The sequence below is a fragment of the Paramacrobiotus metropolitanus genome, unplaced genomic scaffold, assembly GCF_019649055.1.
Source record: "Paramacrobiotus metropolitanus isolate TYO unplaced genomic scaffold, Prichtersi_v1.0 Parri_scaffold0000059, whole genome shotgun sequence".
NCBI lineage: Eukaryota > Metazoa > Tardigrada > Eutardigrada > Parachela > Macrobiotidae > Paramacrobiotus > Paramacrobiotus metropolitanus.
Genome location: NW_026570279.1, coordinates 831,661 through 850,352, shown reverse-complemented (window position 1 = coordinate 850,352; position 18,692 = coordinate 831,661). Strand labels below are relative to the sequence as shown.

The 18,692-nt window shown below is 46.7% G+C and overlaps 3 protein-coding genes across 3 annotated transcripts; all 3 read right to left on the bottom strand.

Moving 5' to 3' along the window:
• Positions 1–712: 712 nt before the first annotated feature.
• LOC129593112 (uncharacterized protein DDB_G0286299-like) lies at positions 713–2,158 on the bottom strand. Its single transcript, XM_055489299.1, has one exon. It carries the CDS (start codon positions 2,156–2,158, stop codon positions 713–715), a length of 1,446 nt encoding a protein of 481 aa, XP_055345274.1.
• A 1,129-nt stretch (positions 2,159–3,287) lies between these two features.
• LOC129593110 (uncharacterized) lies at positions 3,288–9,211 on the bottom strand. Its single transcript, XM_055489298.1, has 2 exons — positions 9,010–9,211; positions 3,288–4,338 (listed from the first exon to the last, which is right to left on the bottom strand). The coding sequence occupies exon 2, from the start codon at positions 4,320–4,322 to the stop codon at positions 3,288–3,290; it is 1,035 nt and encodes a 344-aa protein (XP_055345273.1). The 5' UTR covers positions 4,323–4,338; positions 9,010–9,211.
• On the bottom strand, positions 7,336–15,258 carry LOC129593109 (protein bicaudal D homolog 1-like). Its single transcript, XM_055489297.1, has 4 exons — positions 12,766–15,258; positions 10,533–10,595; positions 8,657–8,710; positions 7,336–7,476 (listed from the first exon to the last, which is right to left on the bottom strand). Exons 1-4 carry the CDS (start codon positions 15,256–15,258, stop codon positions 7,444–7,446), a joined length of 2,643 nt encoding a protein of 880 aa, XP_055345272.1. The 3' UTR covers positions 7,336–7,443.
• Positions 15,259–18,692: the final 3,434 nt, after the last annotated feature.

Genomic DNA, 18,692 nt, shown 5'->3' with positions numbered 1-18,692 from the left:
TTTGTCAATCCTCAGCTTTGCCAATGATCCTGATGATGACCCCGCCGATTTTGGTTCTGCTGTCTTCTTTTCTTCTTGCGGCAAAGTCTCTTGACCTCCCACATCGCCAGCCGACTTCGACCGCTCCTTCTCAAAGACTTCCTTTAATGGTGTGAACAATGATTTCTGAAACACTTGTCGCGCGGAGACCACTTCTGCTTCTGCCGCTGCCTTGTCCATCGGGAGCATGACCTTTTCTTTCTCCCGTTTGTCTGAAGTCTCGTGACCTTTCGGTTGAACTTCTGCGACAGTTCCAGATGTCTCTTGATCTTGACTGGTCGTTTTTTTCTGTCACAGACTCGGGGAGCGCCGGTGTCGTAGTATCGTCATCGCTTTCCTCCGCTTCGTCATCCATCGGCCCCCTGGTGCTCGGCACTTTCGGGGCCTGCGATTTAAGCCGAGCTGCTTCTTCTTCAGCCATTTTCTGTGCGATCTGATTCAATATCGGAGTTGATGGATCTCCACTCAGTGGGACTGTGACCTTTTCCGTATCTTGACTGTCAGACATATGACAGTGGATCTGTCTTTCCGGTGGTATCAGACCCACTCTTGTATATCTGATAGGCTGTCCTTTGTTCGCATTCGTTGTCGAAAGGACGTTCTGCCTAATCATCCGTGGCAAAACACGCTCAGTGGCCGTATCGATTTCCTTTATCATTCCTCTCCCATCGTTTCAAACTGCATTGATATACTGGCTAATCCGGTGACTCGTTGATCCCAACGGGCTTGTCATTCCCGAGATTGCCCTTTCCACTCGCATTGGGATATCTTCGTTCGGAGTCGTCAACGCCTTGTCTGAACTTGTCGGTCTGAACAGCTTGGCCTTGTATGCAAAGTTCGGGTGTTTCTGAATGAGTTTTCCCGCATTCCGCGCATACTCCAATACCACATCGAATTTCTGTTTGGTGAAGCTGCGGCGTTTCTCTTTTAGGTATTTCTTGAGACCCGCTCTAAATTTTCTTGTCACTGGCGCTGTTCTTATCCGCGCAAATTCTTTTTCGGCTCCATCGAACGCATCGACGATTTCGTCGACCGTGGTCATATTATCATTGTCCGGGTCATCGAATTCCATTTCGTCCCCCGAGAAATCGAGTTCACTGTCACCGTCTGGTTCGGTATAAGTGGCCATCGCCAGTGCGTCGATTTTCATGGCCTCCTTCCCTTTCTTTTTGGACTTTACGGGTTCGCTCTTTGCTTTTTTCCCTTTATCCAAAACCTCCGCTAGGCTTCTTGGTTCTGTGGTCCTTGACCGGGTTGTCTTTGGATCCGTATATGACCTCGTACTGACTGTCGAAGTGCTCGGTAGACTTACTTCCGATGCCTCCGATTCACGCGACGTCTCCCGTTTCGCTTTCTCACGAATTTGTTTGTCCTTGCGCTCTTTTGGCGTGGATGCAGAAATGACAATGGGGACAGCTTGTTTCACTGCTATGACCTTTCCTTTGGTTTTTGGCGACTCAGGCTCAGTGACCTTTGATTTTGATGTAGCCGATTGGATAACTTTCTTTGAAGTCGTAGGTGTCGATGACCTTTCCTCAACTTCGCCGACTGATTCGTCCAGTATTTCGACATCGTGAGACGGCGGTTTTTCCTTCTTCGTGTTCTCCGTCTTCTTTTTCTTGGTTGCTGTGTCCTCGCTTTCATCACCACTCTTTTTCTTTTTCTCTTCTGCTTCCCTTCGTTTCTTTAGGAAATCGCCTTTCTTAGGATTCTCACGGTTCATGGCTTCTTCCAATTTAGGCGCTTTTCTCGGTTTGACTTCTTTTGAGGGCTTTTTACGCCTAGCAACCATTTCTTGATCTTCCTCGGCTGATTCGTCTGGCGAATCCTCGTCGTCTTCTTCATCTTCCGACTCATCCTGCTTCGATGATCGTCTGGTGCCCCCAGTTTCTTCAACTTCTGCGACTGGGGCCTCTTCCATTTCTCCGGCTCCGCCTTCTTGTGCCGGGGGCTGTTCATCCTGAATTTCCAAGTGTGGTGTTTCTTTCGTCTGTCCCGGTGAGACGACCTCCCATACGGGGTTTTTTTTAACGTCGTAGAACACCGTTTTGTACGATCCGTTTTCCATTCGTCTTGTGAGTCGGAAATGCGCCTCGTCGATCTCCGCTCGATGCCTCATCATGCTGATCAATGTGCTCGTTTGGACTACCGGATCTTCCCGGTCACTTTCAGGTATCAGGTTCCATAACTGCTCAATGGCTGCCTGATTCGCATTTTGGGCACTCTCTTCTGATACACCCCAAGGAGCATATGGAATCGGGTCTCCTGTTATTGGGTCAACTATCACTGCAGTTATGGTTTCCACAACTTCTCCGTTACCAGCGAAAAGTCTGAGGGTGACCTTTCTACTTGTCGCATCTGTATATCTCAGGATCGACTCATAATCATCTAACGACCGTTTCTTTGGGTCTGGATCTGCCGACGGCTTTGAGCGGGTCCTCTCTTTGGTCAACAATTTGCCGTCCACGGTGTATGTATATGCCAAGTGGTCGTCATTTGTGCCCACTTTGATACGGATCCATGCATCTTCTTCGGTCGCAACTTTAGATACCAAGTGCTTCATCATCTGAATGAGAACTCTTGGATTATGACGTTCTTCTGGGGGAACAAACTGTAACGCCTCGTTGACTACCGTTTTTGACTCTTCCCCAATGGCATCCTTAACTGACCTATCCGCGAACGGATTATACGAGTCGATCTCTTTATTCGTTTTCTTATCGACTATACGCGCCGTGACCTTTCGTTCTTTATGGTCTGTCCCAGTGTATTTGGCCGTAAAACTTCTACACTTCGGGAATCGAATCTGACCTTCTGTTCCAGCCGGCGTGGGTGGCACACTCTGTCTACCCACTGGGACTGGGCCTTGTGGCTTAGCCGGCGGTGCTTTAGTCGTCGTGACCTTTTTAGTACGTTGCTCCTTTTTGCCAGTTTCTTTTGAGCTTATCGTCGGTGACCTTACTCTTTTTCCACTCTTTGTGGTCCCGCAGGACGGTTCTGTAACCGAACTAGTACGTCCACGTACTGATCCTGCGGTCGAGCTGGCCCGTGACCTTTCTGCTCGTTCAGTTAATTCGGCATCGATCTTCCTCTTCGTTGCCAAAAGGTCCTCGTCCGTCATTTCATCGACCGGGGCGTCTTTTTCAGCTATGGGTTCAGATAGTCCCGCGACGCTGGTAGTCGGCATCTGTCTTGTTTCCGGGAACACTTTGAGATATCTAAGGATCATTTCAACAGTCACCGGCCACTGTCTAGACTCTACCTTTTATCGTCGGATGATATTGCCACATCGATGCAACTTGTATTGCGTATTCTTTACGCTTTGCTTCAACCTGTTTGGTTTTATCTTTCATGGCAATGTGACATGGTTTGATGACAGCTTCCAGACTGATTAACTTTCCATACCATGCGTGTTCATCTTCAACTCTCATGTGGATTTTGTAAAGGTTACGGCATTTCCTATTGAAGTCGCGAATGGCTTCTAAGTCGGTTTTTGTAAGTTTATCCTTTGTATCCACAATTAAATTCAGGTTCGGGTCATCGTCTCTCAAATCCAAGGGAAGCTTCGGTGCGTATTCGTGTACTGAGGGTTTGCCTGAGGGCGTAAGTCGTAGTCCATCTGGTCCAGTCTGATCCAGGTTGGGACCCAGTGATGGTAAAATGCCTCTCGGTCGCCTTCCTCCTCTGTGTGGCGAATTACGATGAGGGCGCTGCGCTCCCAGTTGCTGCGGTGTTCTCATGCGAGGCGTTCCTATGTCCGACAATGACAAGCCTCCCTTCTCCGGGAAAGGCGGTAATATCGGAGATGACCTTTGTGACTGTACTGGAGTCGCTAGCATTCCGCTGAATCCTCCGTGTCCCGTTAATCGACTCGGTGTAGTCTGTTGTGGTGGCGGCATCAACATTCTTGCCGGTCCCATTATCACCTGCGATGGTCCCGCCGGTGGGGTATACGATCCCGGATACGGTTGATAGGGGGCGCCCGTTGCTTGTCCCGAATACTGGGTTCCGGCTGGTGAGCCGTGGTGCACCCAGTTAACCGTGTCCTGGTAATTCGTCTGCTGTCCTGGATCGTGATACACGTAATACCCCTGGCCGCCGTAGTAACCTCCTTGAACTGTTCCGGGTTCATTCTGAGCCGTTCCCACTGACGACGTCGATCCTTCACCGTATGAGGTGTCGTAACCGTATTCCCCTTCCATTCTTATTGGTGTCGATGTCTTTAGTGGGTTTCCAATACTTTCCGAATCGGAATTATCTGAATTCTGTCGTTCCAATCTGTCCATTAACTGAGCTTACCTTCTGTAACAATGAAACAATTTTGATTAACTTTTGCGCGGTGATGACCTTTCTTTTACACCTTCTCATCTCCTATTCTTATTGCCATAAATCCCCTTAATCATATTTATCTGAGTTATTTGTTTTCGCGTCCTTTAGTTATCCGATCAAGAAGGTCTTGCTCGGCTGCGTCCTCAGGTTAGCCTTTTTGGGTTAGCAGTTCCGTAGGAGTTGGTTTCTTCTTCTTCTGCTTGACCTTTCGCTCATTGATTGCTTTCGCTATATCGCGGCCCAATTGCTCAGCTTTTGATCTGACCGCCTCTATTTCCTCTTTTCGCCTTTCTATGAGGTCATTTTCATTGTCGGTAGCAGTGCGTAGTTCGAGAAAAGGTTTTTGATTCGGTTCAAAGTCCTTTTGCGAAGCGCGTTCTGCTACTTCGATTTCTTCTCCGATAGCTGGTGACCTTTCTGCCAAATTTCCAGCTTCTGCATTCAACTTGATTGTAACTGCTGTTTCGAAATCCTTATCTTCTTTCCGCTTTCTTCCTTTATTCTTTCTCGGTTTATCTCCGTTTAACCCATTCGTTTGGCCTTCTCCCATTTTGGGTAGCAGAGGTGGTTCGAAAAATGGCTTCTGTTGTGTGACTGAGTCATTTTTCGGACTCCGCTCTGATTCGTCTTCTTTTCGTTAGCTTTCCCCGTTTCGGGTAGCAGAGGTGGTTCGAAAATGATTTTTCCGAATCTTTTTGAGTACGCTCTGTTACCTTTTCCTCATCTGGTAATGGAGGGTGCCAGGGTTTCAACCGGTCGATCGAAACCACCTTCAAGTCTGCTTCCTTCTTCGGGTTCTGCTCAATAACCTCGGCTTCGTTTGGTCGCGGGAAACTGAGAATCTTCCACACCTTATCGTATTTCGATTTAAAGTCCGATTGGTTTTCTTTCTTCCCTTGTTTCGTATCCTTTGGTAATCGTATCAATACAAAATCTCCCACTTTGAAGTTCGGTTCCGATTTCTTCTTATTGTAAATTTTCGCATTTTTCTCATAAGCATCTTTGATGTTACATCTCGCCACTTCTTCGGCAAAGGTCAAGTTCTTTTTCATGGTCTCCACCCATTCGTCTGGAGTTCCATAATCATCGGGTATATTCGTTTTCGTAACCACATCTTCCGGCATTGTCATTTCTCTGCCGTGTAGCATATAGTATGCGGAATATCCCGTTGTGGCGTGCACGACTCTGTTCATTGCCGAAATACCGTATGGGAGATACTTGTTAAATTTTCGTTCATTTCCCGCCTTCAGATATTGTGCCAAGCCAGTTTCAATTGTCTGCATCTGCCTTTCAACTTGGCCTTGACCTTCTGGGTGATATGCCGTTCCGAATGTGTGTTTAATCTTGAACACATTGGTGACCTTTGCCAATACTTCAGCTGTAAAGTGTCGTCCGCGATCCGTATGTGGGATGTGCGGTGCTCCGTGTACCAATATTACGTGCTTTACAAACACTTTCGCGAATTCTTTAGCCGTTGCCGTCTTCATTGGTACCGCAATCACGTATTTCGTCAGTTGATCAATAAACACCGCTATGTATTTATATCCTCGTTTCTTGGTCGGTAACAAAGGTCCTTTCAAGTCAGCATATACTCGGAAGAACGGATGTCCGACTTTTATCTCTTGCAGTTTTTCCGGCGGGCACTTCCTCGGTGTTTTACAAAACTGACATCCTTGGCAGGCGAGTATGTAATTCTTCACATCTGTACTCATCCTGTCCCAGTAATATCGGAGTCGAATCGCTGTCAATGTCTTCTAAAATCCCAAATGTCCTGCTGCTTTCTCGTCGTGCAATGCGTGGATTATCGCTCTTCGCATTGACAGCGGTGCCACGTATGACCTTTCAAGTCTCACGTTTTTGTCCTTTACTCGGTATAATATACCATTCCACAACTGGTAATGCACTTCAAATTTCGATCTTGTTTCCGCGTCTGGTAGATGTTCCAATTCGTCTATTATCATTGCCAGATGGGGGTCTTTAAGCTGCTTATTCCGCAGTTGCAAGTTTGAGTCATCTACCTCTTCTTGGTCACCTTGCAGGTTGACGATGCGGACTGTCGCTGTGCTGAGTTCATTCCAATCTTTGATGACCTTGCAGCGTGGTAACGGTTTGTAGCTCTTTTTCATCTGTTTTGGGAATCTCAGCAACTTAATCGGGCACTCATTCAACGCTTGTGTCACCTTATCCTTTTCCCAAAGGTCATCTTTATTCTCTGGTCCAACATCGAATCCCGTGACCTTTTCATTCTGCATTTTAGATGCCACGTCAAGTCCGGTGACCTTTAAGTCACTAACGGTGGGCAACCAGCTTTTCACTCGGTTCACTTTCGCTTCATTTTCAGCCGACTCATTCGCCGTAGCTGAAGTGACCTTTAATCGTTTTTCTCGTTGTTCCACCATCTGTAGGAACAGCTGTCCAATTTCAATAGCTGGTTCTTTCGTGTCGAATTCCTTCTTAAAATCCTCGAAGTTTGGAATCTCATCAAATTCCTCTTCTTGACACGTCGGACTTTCAATTGGCGCTCTTGATAACGCGTCCGCGTTGTCACAGTACTTTCCAGGTTTGTATTCAATTTTAAACTGATGACCTCGTAGTGGCATTGCCCATCTTGTCAGACGCGGGTTCATTCCAACAACTTTATTGGTCTCTGACCTCAGCAGGTTAGTCAGCGCCTGATGGTCCGTCCTTACGGTGAATTCTGCGTAATCGATATAGGGTTTAAATTTCCTGACAGCGAACACAACTGCCAGGCATTCCCATTCCGTCACACCGTAATTTTTCTCAGCTCCATGCAGGACACGGCTCGCATATGCGATTGGATGTCCATCTTGTGACAGTACGGCTCCAATTCCCTCTAGGCTCGCGTCGCATTCGACGTCGGTTTTGCAGGGTCAAACTTTGCCAATACTGGACCTTCACACAACAACTTTTTCAAGCTATTGAACTCTTCCTCATGTACTGCTGTCCAGTCCTTTTTCACGTGCTTATCTTGTCTCAGCAATTCATACAAGTGGCAGGTCTTCTGTGCATATCCCATTATGAACTTGCGATAATAATCTGCCAGTCCAAGGAATGACCTTAACTGCCTTTCTGTTTGAGGTCGTTTGAATTCTGAGACCGCGGTGACCTTTTCCGGATCCATGCGAATTCCGTCTTCGCTGAGTATGTGACCCAGGAATCCCATTTGTCTCATTCCGAATTCGCATTTCGTTGGCTTTATTGTGAATCCCGCCTCAACTAGACTCATTAGGACTTTTCTCAAATTCTGCATGAAAATTTCCCAAGTTTTTCTGGCGAAGATCACGTCATCAATGTACCCAAAAACGCAACCCTTTCTTTTCGCTTTCGAAAGTACTTTGTCCATGCACAACTGAAATGTTGCTGGTCCGTTGCAAACTCCAAATGGCATTCTTTTGAACCGATACATTCCGTCTTGCGTTACAAAGGTTGTCTTATTAATTGACGCTGGATCCATTGGGATCTGCCAAAATTCACTTTGTAAGTCCATTTTTCCGTAATATTTGTTGCCTGCACACGCGTCGAGCAACTCATCCGGATTCGGTAGTGGGTAGTTATTCTTTCTCGTCAGCTTGTTAAACATGATGTAATTGACACAAAATCTGGTTCCCATTGTTCCGTCGCCATTTTTCTTTATTGCCAATACGACTGGGAAACTCCACTCGGCATCTGACGGCTCAGTTACATCTTGTGCCAACATCTCTTCAATATGCTTCGTTATAAACTCACGGCCTGTCCAACTCGTTCTGGCCGGGCTACATTTAACTGGTTTCGCATCTCCCGTATCAGTTAAGTGAGTGACCCCTTTCACATCTCTATATTGCTTCTTTGATGTGGGTAAGACCTTCCAGAACTCCCAGAAAGCGTTATACACGTCGTTCTTCTGTTCTTGGGTAAGGTCAAGTCCTAGTTTCAAATTTTCAATTATCTTTGTAAGTTCGGCTTTCGTTGTATCGTCCACATCAGGGTCTTCGAGTACGTTTTTTACTGTCACTGCGTTGACCTTTACATTTTCCATATGTTCATACGGTTCAACGTATCCGAGAAGCTGATTTTTCTTCACGATTCAGTATTTGCTACTGTGATTCGCGATGACGATTTCGAAGTATTTTCCCCTGTGGTCCGTCACTCCTGCCAACGGTTGCACCTCAGCTTCCACTTGTGGAACCGGTGTAAACATCAACTTGTTTTGAGCCGGTGCATATTTTCCCATCTTGACCTTTACCCGTGTGCAGTTTGACGGTTTCAATTTGATTCTCTGGTCACTGTAGACTTTGATCACATCTTTCGACATTCTAGCCTTTTCCACTTTCAATCTTCTGACTTTAATCTCTTTTTCCTTTTCCTCATCTACTTCGTCATCTTCATCCAAGTCCATTAAATCTTCTTGTTCTGAAAGATCACTTACACCTGAATCTTCCGAAAGTGTTGAGTTGTCACTTGAACTCGTCCACTCAGAGTCCGAGTTACTGCTCTCACATCCCTGTGCAGTAGCTTGACCTTTGTCAGCTTTTTCGAGTGGGCGCTCATCAACTCCTTCATCTTCTGATGAAAGGTCACTTTGGTTTACCGCGAATCACTAAGTTTTTTCGCTTTCTAATTTTTGAGCAGGGGTTTGTCCCCTACCTTTGCTTTTCGGCCATTTCGTGCGGCGACTCTCGGGTGACTCCTTGCTACTCGAATTCTCGTTGGTGACCTTTCTGATTGGTCGGAGTTTGACCTTTCTTCTTCTGATTTTGACTTTTCCAGTTCGTCAATTCCTTCAAGGCTCGTTAATGGATTTTCGGACGACTCGACCGGCGGACATTCCTCACCGTAATCGAGTGACTTTTCCCCGTTTTTTGCCTCAGTTACTGGGTTTTGCTGTTCATTCGATATTCTTTCCACTTCTTCTTTGAACTTTTTCCACATTTCACCTCTATCCGTTAACATCTGTGCGATGTCAAAGACCGACTTTGAACTTTCTTCCGTTTCGTTCGATCCTCCTTCAACTATCTCTTTGACTGGTTCCTCTTTGTCTGCTTCTTTTACAGTCCCTTTATCGGCTTCGTCCTGTTGGACCGTTTCATAACCTTTAGGTCGGTTCGGACCAATGAAGACACAATTTGCCATTAATTCTTCGGTGACCCATTCGTCGCTCGGAATCATTTCATACATGCACCACGTATCACCACCTCGTTCTGGGTAGTCCACTCCATCTAGATTTGGTGCAAAGGTCACCTTTTTTTTTGCATTAATCCCGGTAACATTCTTTTCCGGGTCACTTGTAATTCTCGCATCTCTTTTACGTCGAATCTGGGGATCTCTTCTTCAAATTTATTCCAATATTTTTGGAATACTTCTTCGTTCCCCTCTTTTAACGCGTTGTGATATACTTCGAGTGATTCGTAGACAGGGGTACCAAGTCCTGCCGGGAAGATGATCGTTCTCCCTTCACCTTTATACATGTGGTTCACACGGAAGTCCCAGAAGAGGTCAACTCTCGCTTCTTCCCACATTTCTCCTTCCTCGTTTATCTCTTCTATCTCTCTTTCGAATCTCCTTTCGGTTGCTACCGGATCAAGAGGATCCTGGATTCCTTTCTCGACACGTTGTAACCAATGATTTAGCCATCTTCCACTCCCGATAATGAAGCTCTTCACGCATGACAACCAAGTCCGGTATCTGTTACAGTGATACCGCTCAATGTGTGGCTTCCACATTTCGTTTGTCCGCATGATACTTTTTACTTCCTTTTGGGCATGACCTTTAAGGTCTGCTATTGCGGCATTACATTTCGGCCATTGTAAAAGGTCATCTTGGGAGGCGTTTTCGCAACATTCTGCACATTCCCATTGTGGTTGTATTCTGCGCGGGTCCTCAAAGTAGCCGTGGTGACAACTCCTGGCTCGTTCGTCTGAGGTTAATGTCCGTTGACTCGCTTGCGGTTTAACCTTTTCCTGTGCTGTGGTATCTTCCTCACATTCAATTGGAGTCACACTTTTGCCCTCAGAGGATATTTCGATGACCTCTGGTTCTTTTTGTGTTCGGTGACCTTACAACCGTTCGAGCGCCTTGTTACGAATTTCACTTGTAAACATCTGTTCCTTTTTGGCTATTCGTTTCAATACCCGTAACCTTTCACTCTTTTTATTCTTCCACACTTTAGCCGTCTTTATTTCCAGTGCCTCTGCAGTGGAATACTTTTGCAGTGCTTGTGATAAGTCCCGTGACCTTTCGACTGCGCTACTCTGTTGCGTTTGCGCCATCTCGTTTGACCTTCCTCTTTGTTCGTTTTGCGCTAAGTCCTGTGACCTTTCGTTGCGCTTCATGACAAATCCGCCGCCCGTCAACTTTTGTATGGGGACTTTTTCTCCATAATTCAGTGGTTTGTCCTTTGGCGGTGCATTTCGTGGATAGTTCGCGTCGGCGAATGCCTTCTTATATTCAGCTGGATCAAATGCTGGGACTGGGTTCAATGACCTTTGTGCTGGTTTCCCGAAAACTAACTCTTCTAATCGTTTCCTCTCATGTTGTGTTCGCAACTCCTGCATGTCCCAATAATCCTCTTGTGACATTCCCGCTTTCTGCTTCGCTTTCGGGGTTACGGGTATCCACATCCCGTGATTTTCATTGGGTCTGTATGCCACTTTTCGCCAGATTTCCTTCCGTTGCAGCGTTACTGCATCCACAAGTGAGTCGTCGGAGTTTTGTTGTGCCAGTTCGCTATTCTTTTGCTGCGCTGTTCGCAGTGTCAAGTCTGTTTCTTGACCTTTTAGCACGGCATTTTTACCGTGACCTTTAGCGTTCGCACTTGTTCCTTGACTTTCACTTGAACTTTTCCAACAGAAGGTGACCTTTCATCTTTACTAATAACGGTGATATTCTGCTTAATCCATTCTTGCCTTATTAGCTTCTCTTCCTCGTCCTCGGAACAATTCCAGAACTTAGGCTTTATCTCCCCGTGACAGTCGCAACATGGCTCATTCGTTTTGTCATTTTCTGCCAAATACCTTCGGAATTTCGCATGTTGCTCATTTTCCTCTTGCGCAGTATCGTTCTGCGATTTCTTTTGGTTCAGGAGCGTCTGTTTAATCTTCGCGTTTCGTTGTGCGCGTCGTTGCGCTAGCACTTCTTCGCTGCAGTACGGTGACCTTTCATTTTGCTGCACTTTTTGCAGTGTCGCGCTACCGTCACGACAATTTCCACTCGCAGTACCATTCTGCGGTGACCTTTGGTCCCGTTGCGCGCTTCCACTCGCAGTGCCATTCTGCGGTGACCTTTGGTCCCGTTGCGCTCTTCCACTCGCAGCGCCATTCTGCGGTGACCTTTGGTCCACTTGAACGTTTCAACTCGCAGTGCCATTCTGCGGTGACCTTTGATTCTGTGACGGTATCCTTATAACCGTTCCATTTCCTTTTTGTGATGACGGCATCCATATAGCCGTTTCTCTTTGCTGTGGCGGCATCCATCTAGCCGTTTCCTTTTGCGCTGACGGCATCCGTATAGCCGTTGCAGTGGTCACATTCACTGCAGTACCATTCTGCAGTGGTGACCTTTCCCTTTTATCCGGTGGTTTAGGGTCGGGTCGATCAGTAGGCTCACCGGTGCCTACTGATCTTGCCCGTTTCCCTGAACCGGCGCCCCTCCTTGTTGTGCGCCTTGCACATTTCCTTGCGCATTTCCTTGCACATTTCCTTGCACTTGCTCGTTTACCGGGCCACCTCCGTTTTGCTGGCCACCACCCTGTTGGTAGTTTCCGCCTCCATTTCCGCCGCCTCTCTAATTTCGGCCATAGCCTCTGTTCCTTCCTCTGAAGCCGCCGCGGCCGAAGCCACCACGGCCGTAGCCGCCATTCTGGCCACCGCCATTTCCATTTCCATAGTTGCCGTTTCCATTCCCTTGTTGGTTTCGGAAGTTTGCTTTGTGCTGGTACCATTGGGTGATGAGGTCATATCCGTTATTCACCGCTAGGCGCCAACCGCCAAGCCCGCGCAGTCGTTGCCACTCGTTAAAGGCAAACAGGTTCGGGTTCTGGTCCGGTAGTGTGTTGGCGAACTTGCATCCCTGGGTCTGATGGTTGCCATACATACAGTACTGGCACATCTGCACATTGTTTGCCACCCATCCGTCTATCATCTGGAACTTGAACTCTGTTCGTGACCCTTGATTCTGCTGAAAGTTATTTTGATTTCCTCTGTTTGGCTGGAAGTTGCCTTGACCTTGACCTTGATTTTGAAAGTTTCCTTGACTTCCGTTCCAGTTTCCATTTCCGTATCCATTTCCGCCGAAGTTTCCGTTACCCCCTCCTTGTTGTGGTAACACGACGTTCATAGGGGCCATATTCTGTGGTGCCGGTGGGGCTACATTCTGGGGAGCTACATTCTGGGCTACTGGCCTCACTTGAGCTGCTGCCTGTATCGCCGCCACCATCGAGTATGTTATCGGTTGACCCGTCTGACTGTCGATAAAGGTCACCTTTTCTGTGACCTCTCTGACCGGAGTCTCCACACGGCATTCTACTGGCTGTTGGACTGGTGCAGCCGCCATCCTCTGTTGCGGTACATTTTCAACTTGGCCTTGCCGGATGGTCACGTATTCCTGATTACGTTGGCCTTTCGGCGCCTTGTACTTTTCTTCGCCCGTTGCCCAATGTCGGAAGAAGTCCTTCACGTCCGTTGGCGTCTTGCACTTCTGTATACGCAGTGCCTTGTAGAGTTCGTTGTCCACTCTACATCCTTCAATTAGGAAGCCGACTGCTTGCTTTTCGGTGATGATCTTTTTTGCCTTGAAGCGCATCATCGCCTGGTAGTACTGGTCAAGCGATTCCTTCCCGAGTTCAAATTTCCTTGCATAGGCCTCACGTAAGCCTAAGACTTCTTCGTCTCTGTCGCCGTATTCATCTTTGAATTTATCCATCCATTCAGTTATTGAGTGTTCAATTCCGTCTTCTGCTGCGATGTCCTTTTCGCCTTCGAACCAAGTTTTGGCAGGACCTTTCACCGCAATAGCAATCTCGATCATAATTTGGTCGTCCGTTAGCTGGTAGGTTCTTTGGGTTTCTTTTACCAGTCCTGTCCATCCACTCACAGTGTCACGACTGCCATCAAGGGTCATGAGTGGTGTTTTCCTAGCCATCGAGTTGAGCGCTTTTGTCAATTGCACCGCTGTGTTTTCTGCTCTCTGGTCATCGTCTTCTTCGCTATTTTCATCATCGTTTTGGTTTCGTCTCGCTTTTCCATAACGTGATTTCCTTGGGCGCTCTTGTCGGCTAGACGGTCTGTCTCTTTGCCTTTCATCTATGAAGATGTTCGTTTCCATATGCGGGGGAAACTGGGAAGGATCGGCATTGCTCGAATGTGGGTAACCTCCTGATGGTGGCTCTTTGTCATCTTTGCCCTTTTCACCGTCTCTTTCCGCTTTGACGCTTCCTTTACCAGTGCCAGTTCGTAGTGGCATGTCAAAGTGAAAGCTTTTGCCCGTGCCCGTTTCATGCGCCTTGCTGTAACTGGGCGGCGGTGATTCCACTGTCGCTGCTCTAACTCCATGTTGTAGGAGCTGTTCATCTTTATGCTTGTTGGACATTTGAAGGGCTTTATTCTCATCTTCGAGACGCTTAATCCTTAAGTCGGATTGTTCTTTCTCGTTCTTCAAGTTCTGGTTCTCTTGGTTGACCTTCGACATGTGCTGATGTAATTGAAGCGTTTTGTCCTGGATGACCTTTTCAGTATCTTTCTCCACTTTTGCAATGTGTTCCGCCAACTGGGTCACGTCTCTCTCCAGTTTCGAATACTCATCGGCTGCCGCTTTCAGCTGGTCCTTTGTTTGGGTGACCTCATCTTCCCTTGTCATTACCGTTTGGGTCATATCGATCAGCTCCGTGTTGAGTCTGATGATCTCTTGTGTCTTCTGATGAACCGACTGTTGCCACTCTTTATCTTTCAGTTCAAGTGCCGTGACCTTTACGTCCAAGAGGTGTGCTTCGTGTTCCCATCTCATGCCCTGTTCGGCAGATGTCTTAGCGGCTTCCTTCAGCTCGGTATTCTCTTCGGTGACCTTTCCGATATTTTCTTTCAACACCTTATTCTCCTCCATGACCTGTCTGATTTCATTGCTCAACCGTGCGCGTTCGGTGGCTGTTAGATCGCGCAGGTCCTTAGCCACTTTGACGGCGTCATCGGCTCTTCTCTGATGGTCCTGTGATTCTTTCTGAAGAGTTCCGATACTCTCGTCTCGTAGCTTCAATTCGTTTCTGAGCTTAAACACTTCATTGGTGTTTGTCAACAGTCGCTGCGTAGCGTCGACGAGTTTAGCCGCATATTCGTCTCTCTTAGCTTCCGCTTCAGTGACCTTAAGTTTCAATGAGCCACATTCATCCTTCAATTCTGCCAAGTGCCGTGACCTTTCAGCTGATTCTTCTGACAAACTCTCATTAAGGTCACTGACTGCAAGATGACCTTCCATTTCTCTGTCATCAACCATTTTCAGGTACTCTTCGGCCAGTTCCTTTTGTCTTTCATATTTCACTTTCCAACCGTCTGCGGCACTTTGAAGGTCATCCTGTTGCTGCTCCAGATCAAACAGGCGGTTCTCAAGTGTCGTCAGTCTTTCTCGGTATTCCTGTTTCCGCTTGTCCGCCTGACGTTCGTTAACTTCCAGTTCATTTTCCAATTCGCTGACACTTCTCCTCAAAGTTGACGTGCGGCTGTTCGGTGACGGCGGTCGTACATTGATGACCTTTCCAGTTTGTGTCCGTTCAATGAGGTGCTCTGGCATGTCCTTGAATCGTGTCATGCCTTCAGCGCGGTCAGCTTCCTTCATCGCAGTTTGGAAGGACATGTTCATCGTCGCTTCATCATCCGTGAAGTAGGACTCGTTCGATTCGTCAGAGACCATTGGAGTTCCCCAAAGGTCATCGCCTGCGGTCTTATCGTTCAGTGAAAGGTCATCCAGACCCAGTTCAACGAGTTCCTCTTCGGCGACCTTTGTCTTATCAACTTCCATTTGAGTCAGGTTCACGTTTTTATCCTGCTCATTCATTCCGCTAGTGGTAGCATCCGACTGTGATGCTCCAACTAGTTCCGCTATTCTTCCTGTGGACTTATCCTCCCCGGTGACCTTTGTCTGGTTCATCGGATCACTTCCCGCCGTAGACGCGGGAGTGTGCTTCTGGTCGTCACTGGAACTTTCCTGGTTGGCGACCGCCTCGAGCGCCTTCTGATAAGTGCTATCAGAGCCTCGCGAATCCTTCTTCTCGAATGCCTTAGGCGCTCGAGTGTTCCGCTCATGTCCAACTGGACGTGAGTACGTGTGCAAATCCTTTTTATACGGGTTTGGTGCGCCTTGCTGTGAGCTACGGGAGCTTTTGCTTCCCTGACTGCTGGTAGATGTCGGGTCCTCTTTGTCTTTGTCCATGTTGATCGGATAACTTTGACGCTCCTGCCAATTGTTCTCACACACACGTTATTGTATGGTTTTATTCAAATATCCTAAAGGTCACTTTGTACTTAGAAATTTTTTCTAAATCCTTGCTAAAGGTCACTTTTCGATTGAAGAACTTCGGCTAAGTTCCGTTTAAAGGTCACTTTTTCGGTAAAAAGTTCGAGAGATTTGCTCTAAAGGTCACTCCTCAGACAAAACTTCGAAACCGTTCTTACAGTTCAAAACACGTTTACAAATGAAATCCTACAGCTGCTGATATCGCTGTACTACTATTCACTTCAATTTCACTTCGATAAAGGTCACCGTTTGTCGCTTTCAGATCATAAAGGTCACTTGAATAGGTCAATTTCGACAATTCCAACTTTTTAGTAAAGGTCACTTTTCAAAGTCAAAGGTCACGTTCTAGTCTTAAAGGTCACTTTCCAACTCAACTCAACTCAAAAGGTCACTTCCCGCTCGATTATCTCATCTCAAATCAAATTTCCCATTACGACTCGAGTTCAACGGAAAATCCCCATTCTGGTTGTTTACTTCGTTCTGATTGGTCCGCTAGCTCAAAATATTTAGTTCAAATTTCGGCCAATCACGGCTCAGATAACTGACCAATCACGTTAAACCATTTAAATTTTATATCAGCCTGACGTCACGGTCAACGGCCAGACAAGCGCGCCGCGTGCAAAACTCCGCCTACTTCTACGCTCAGCTCAGTACGGACCAATGAAAATTACCAATTTTAACGTCTAGCCAATCCCGTATTTAATAACGGTTTTCTACCTGTTAACCGTCCGTCCGTTCCACGTTCCACGGGAAAAATGATCCGAATGATCCAGATTCTTCTTCCAACTCCGCTCCCGCGTCGCCGCTGTTCCGTAGCGTGCCCCGCGCTATCAGTATGTTACTGTGCCGGCTGTGCCGTAGCAACAGTAATGGTGCTCTACTCCAGTTTGGAGGAGTCTGATCTGGTCTTTTCCGTGCGCCCCTTTTAGCGCTTCGCCGCTTGTGGCCCACGGCTTAGGATTCGCTGAATCCTTGCCGAGTATCAGCGACACCAGTGTAGGTCTTCGCTGAAGACTCTACACCGAGGAACGCTGACGACTGAACTCTTGTACTCTTTCACAGCTAAGGAAACAGCACGGTTCTTCGCTGAAGATACCGTACCGAAAACCGAAGCTGGTTATCCGCGTCCGATGGGGAAATTGCACCGCTTGTGGTGTGCGCTTTGCTGTCCGTACAGACCTGTGCCTTACTGGTCACAGCGAATAACAGGCCAAATTTGCCTGACACAAATCAAATCAATTCGAATCAGAGAACCGCTGTCGGCTCTGCTACCATCTAATGCAAGATCCAGAATGGATCCAGAGACAGAGACAGAAACGGAATCTATCCTGTGGAGCGAGCGATACGATCTGGATCGCGAGCTATGCGGAAACACAAAACGTCGCACCGTAATCGCTAACGTTTAATAATATTGAAAATTCCGACAACAGAAAATCAACACGGATCGGCGCAGCTCGATCGTTAAGCGTAGAGCCCATTCAACAGTGTGTATCACTGTGCAGCACGTGCTGTGCCGCGCCCACTAACACAACTCAAGCCAATCAGAAGAGACACAACACAGACACGTAATCCGAAGGCGTAGCGCCACAGGCGTAGCGCCACTGACGTGAACGCTAGTGATCCCGGTCTCACACACATTATGCACGAGCGCGAGCGCCAACACCACTGGGAAATGGTATTGGGATTGTGGAAATGGAAAAGCGTGACGTACGCTCTTCGTGGCTTCAGACAAATTTTATGCTCTTGAGTCTTGACGAAGACTTATTGCAGCACCTCGCACTCGGTGCAAATTACGAGACAGAAAAGAGGTTAATTTCGCGGTAGCGTTACTACGAGTAGTAGCTCCTACCTCTATTTTTTAGTATTTCCACGCTTTGAAAACAGTTGTAAATATTTAGATATACTACTTTTAAAAGATACATTCATGGAAATAGAAAAGTGAGCTGAGAAGCTGCGCAAAGGTAATCAGGAAAGGTGTTTCGCAGTCTGATCATAGTTGAAACTTTAGAACCAAAGACATGAAAACTGCGACAAGCGGTAATACGGCTCATAAATCTGATTGTAATAATTAGCGGTTCAGAAAACTACTCAAAATAATTCAGAACTGAAAAACTACAAAATCAAATTACCGCAACGTACTATTTCTAAATATTTGAACAGTTTGGTGAACTCATTTAATCGATAATTTTCAAATAAATCGAAATTAGTAAAATCAGTCACGCAATCAAATCAGTTTTCAGAAAATTGAGAAACTGTTAAGATTAGCATTTCCGGTCGCTTTAACAGACAGTGATACTCGAAGCCACCTAAGGCAATAAGGTTTATCTCAGAAAGCCCAAAACGCCCGACAGCTCACCACAGCCGGTACAGACTACAGATAGTTCACCTATTCATACTTCTCCTGAAGCATCATAGAAAGCGAGTTTACACTAAAACTATAAGCGCATAATAAATTAAGCAAAATAAAAAATAAAATTGACAAAAACAATGCAAACTCGAAAAGATTCCAGAAATTCAAGACTACTATTGTTCAACATCTCCATTACCTCAAACACAACTGGTCGCGCGCTAGCCCGACCGATACCTTGTATTTTATACAAGCTCACCGTTCAAAACGTATTTTTCCTTGGTTATTATGGATAAATCGACGCGTGGTCGGGTTAAGTCAAGTTTAGTCTTGAAAATTTCCAAATTTTCCATAGGTGTGCCTTCTGACGTTTGATTTTTTAAAAAAGGCTTTGATCAGAAAACATTTCGGTTGTTCTTAAGTACGTATCGTAAATGAGTAAGTACAGTGACGTTCTAAGAGGTGGTACTATATTCTTACGTGC

Coding starts and splice junctions, on each gene's coding strand:
- LOC129593112 (XM_055489299.1), bottom strand. CDS start 2,158: ATGAGGCATCGAGCGGAGATCGACGAGGCGCATTTCCGACTCACAAGA.
- LOC129593110 (XM_055489298.1), bottom strand. CDS start 4,322: ATGGACAGATTGGAACGACAGAATTCAGATAATTCCGATTCGGAAAGT.
- LOC129593109 (XM_055489297.1), bottom strand. CDS start 15,258: ATGGTCTCTGACGAATCGAACGAGTCCTACTTCACGGATGATGAAGCG. Junction 10,596..12,765: donor CGATACAGGCAGCAGCTCAA/GTGAGGCCAGTA, acceptor GCAGTCGAAAGG/TCACGGGACTTATCACAAGC. Junction 8,711..10,532: donor AGGCACTGGAAATAAAGACG/GCTAAAGTGTGG, acceptor GAAAAAGAGATT/AAAGTCAGAAGATTGAAAGT.